General features: G+C 42.5%; 1 protein-coding gene across 1 annotated transcript; it reads left to right on the forward strand.

The window, feature by feature from the left end:
* Positions 1-209: 209 nt before the first annotated feature.
* LOC132386198 (N-acetyllactosaminide beta-1,3-N-acetylglucosaminyltransferase 3-like) lies at positions 210-1,367 on the forward strand. Its single transcript, XM_059958481.1, has one exon. The coding sequence runs from the start codon at positions 210-212 to the stop codon at positions 1,365-1,367; it is 1,158 nt and encodes a 385-aa protein (XP_059814464.1).
* Positions 1,368-2,852: the final 1,485 nt, after the last annotated feature.

A 2,852-nucleotide genomic window follows, 5' to 3' on the forward strand; every position in this document is an offset into this window, starting at 1 on the left:
TTCTGCTGGGATGGAATGCTTCAGGTTAATTAAACTTTCAGCAGCGTGTAGGGCTCTGCCTATTCCTTACCTCACCAACATTTTGGGGTCAATATTACAAAGCATTAGTGATCTTCATTACAGCTTAAACTTCCCATTCTTCTCAAGCATCATGGAAATGTAAAGTTTTCTTTGAATTAATCAATTTTTTTCTGTACTTCAGGTGAAAGATGAAAAGACATCGGCAATTCCATGAGAAAGTAGTGTTGGGTGTTCTGATTACTCTGGGATTGTTCTTCATGTTCTGGGATAATGACCAATGTCGAGAGACTGATGTTGTTGCAGAAACTTTTCATCGCATTGACCTGCCCAAGGTTGTTACTGGTGATGCAACTGAATCAGTGCTCAAGCCAAAGTGCCACGCGAACACGACATTGGTGCACCTGTCCTCATTTCATCAAGAGAAAGAGCACATAAAAAACTACTTGATGTATAAACACTGTCGAGAATTTGACATGATTCAAAATGTTCCAGACAAATGTGGTGGTCGAGAAGGATCTCAGAATGCCTTCCTGCTGCTGGTGATCAAATCTCACCCTTTCAATCAGGATCGGTGGGAAATGATAAGGAAGACTTGGGGCAAAGAACGCGAATTCAATGGGGTCCTAATTAAGAGAGTCTTTATTTCTGGTGTCTCTTCTGACCAAAATGAAAATAGGAAATTGAATCAGCTGTTAGCCATGGAAAACAGAGAACACAGAGATATACTACAATGGGATTTCTTGGATACCTTTTACAACCTCACCCTCAAACAATACAAGTTGCTGCAGTGGGTCAGTGAATTTTGCCCTAGTGCTAAATTCATCTTTAGTGCAGATGATGATGTCTTTGCCAACACCGATAACATGGTTGACTACTTGCTAGGCATGAAGGTTCAGCAACACCTGTTTATGGGCCGTCTCATTTATGGGTTTGGGCCCAAACGCCAGAAGTCGAGTAAGTATTATATACCAGAAATATTGACCACCATCAAGTTGTACCCACCATACATTAGTGGAGGGGGCATACTCATGTCTGTGTATACAGCTCACATCATTTTCCACATAGCCCAAGACCTTGAACTGTACCCCATTGATGATGTATTTTTTGGGATGTGTCTGGCCAAGGCTGGACTAGCCCCACACCACCATAGCGGATTTAGGACAGCTGGATTTAGTGTTCCTTCTACCCAAGATGAATCTTTCAATCCTTGCTATTACCGTGAGTTGCTGCTAGTGCACCGTATTCGGACTTTTGAAATGCTATTGTTGTGGGATGCAGTGCATGATGCTAATCTGAAGTGTGTTCATGCTCCCCAGACGTCTGCATCCTCGGAAAGGACCACATGAGTCATGGGAGAATGTAGCAACTGTTGGAATGGAATGCAGTTTGTAAACATGTGTTTGTTAATCAGTTGTTTATGCAATGTAATAAGGTTAATTCCTAAATTATATTGGAGGATTCATTAATTCATAGGGTTGGCGCCTTTCCACATTCTACAAATGTTTGTAAAGATATTAGTTGTCATCACTCAGCCTAATTCTGACAGCACCCATAATGACATTACAATATAGACAGTAGCATCACAATTTAAGTCAATTGTAATGTTATTCCAAGTGAACAGTCCTTGTGGCATTGCGTGCAGATAGGTACAGCATGTTAACTTGATGCATTTGTATAATAACACACCAATAAAATTTTTAGCAACAGTTATATCTGTGTTTTTTTTCTTGTCGTTTCTTACATGACCCTTGCAAAATGTGAAAGAGACAAATGAATTTCTTGGACTGGAACTGTGAGAACAACAAAGAATCTAGATCTAAAATTGTCTCATGGTTGGAGGAATAGAGAAACTTAAGGTCATCACTTCTGTACTCAAATGTCAGCCTGCATTGTGTCTGTGTAAACTACGTATCAAATAAAAGCACACACGCAGGAGATGGCTTTAACTGTTGTATTTACATTGCAGAGAGGGAAAGAGATCAATGAACATGTGGGGACAATAGATTAATATGCATACATAGACGGCAGCCCATATGTAGTGCGAAGGGGAGTGGAATTAGATTTGTCAGGTGTCATGTCTAAGACAATGTACTCGGTTGCCAGTGTCATGTTGCTGGTATTGACACGGTTATCACTGAGAGTTAAGTCCGGTTGCTTTGACTAGTGGCAACCTGGACATCGAAATCTGGAGAGGAAGGGACTTCGATAAGGCTCATTGTCCGAGGGGCAGCTCACGGCAGTGCAATAGAGCAATCGGTGAGCAATCAACTAGTGGCCAATCGGCATTTGGGTTTGATTAGTAACAGCAAATTAAAGGAAGGTGGGGCAAACCCAGTGACCGTCGTCTGAATAGAAATATAGAAAACCTACAGAACAATATGGGCCCTCGGCCCTCAGAGCTGTGCCGAACATGTTCCTACCTTAGACCTACCTAGGCTTTACCCATAGCCCTCTTTTTCTAAGCTCCATGTAATCATCCAGGAGTCTCTTAAAAGCCTCTATCGTTTCCGCCTCCACCACCGCCGCCGGCAGCCCATTCCACGCACTCAGCACTCTCTGTGTAAAAAAAAAACTTACCCTTGACATCTCCTCTGTACTTACTTTGAAGCACCTTAAACTATGCCCTCTCATGCGAGCCATTTCAGCCCTGCGGAAAACCTCTGACTGTCCACACGATCAATGCCTCTCATCATCTTGTACACCTCTATCAGGTCACCTCTCATCCTCCATCGCTCCGAGAAAAGGCCGAGTTCACTCAACCTATTCTCATAAGGCATGCTCCCCAATTCAGACAACATCCTTGTAAATCTCCTCTGCACCCTTTCTATGGT

This window comes from Hypanus sabinus, unplaced genomic scaffold, assembly GCF_030144855.1.
Source record: "Hypanus sabinus isolate sHypSab1 unplaced genomic scaffold, sHypSab1.hap1 scaffold_1056, whole genome shotgun sequence".
Classification (NCBI taxonomy): domain Eukaryota; kingdom Metazoa; phylum Chordata; class Chondrichthyes; order Myliobatiformes; family Dasyatidae; genus Hypanus; species Hypanus sabinus.

Bases quoted from the DNA above. Each gene is read 5' to 3' on its own strand.
- LOC132386198 (XM_059958481.1), top strand. From the start codon at position 210: ATGAAAAGACATCGGCAATTCCATGAGAAAGTAGTGTTGGGTGTTCTG.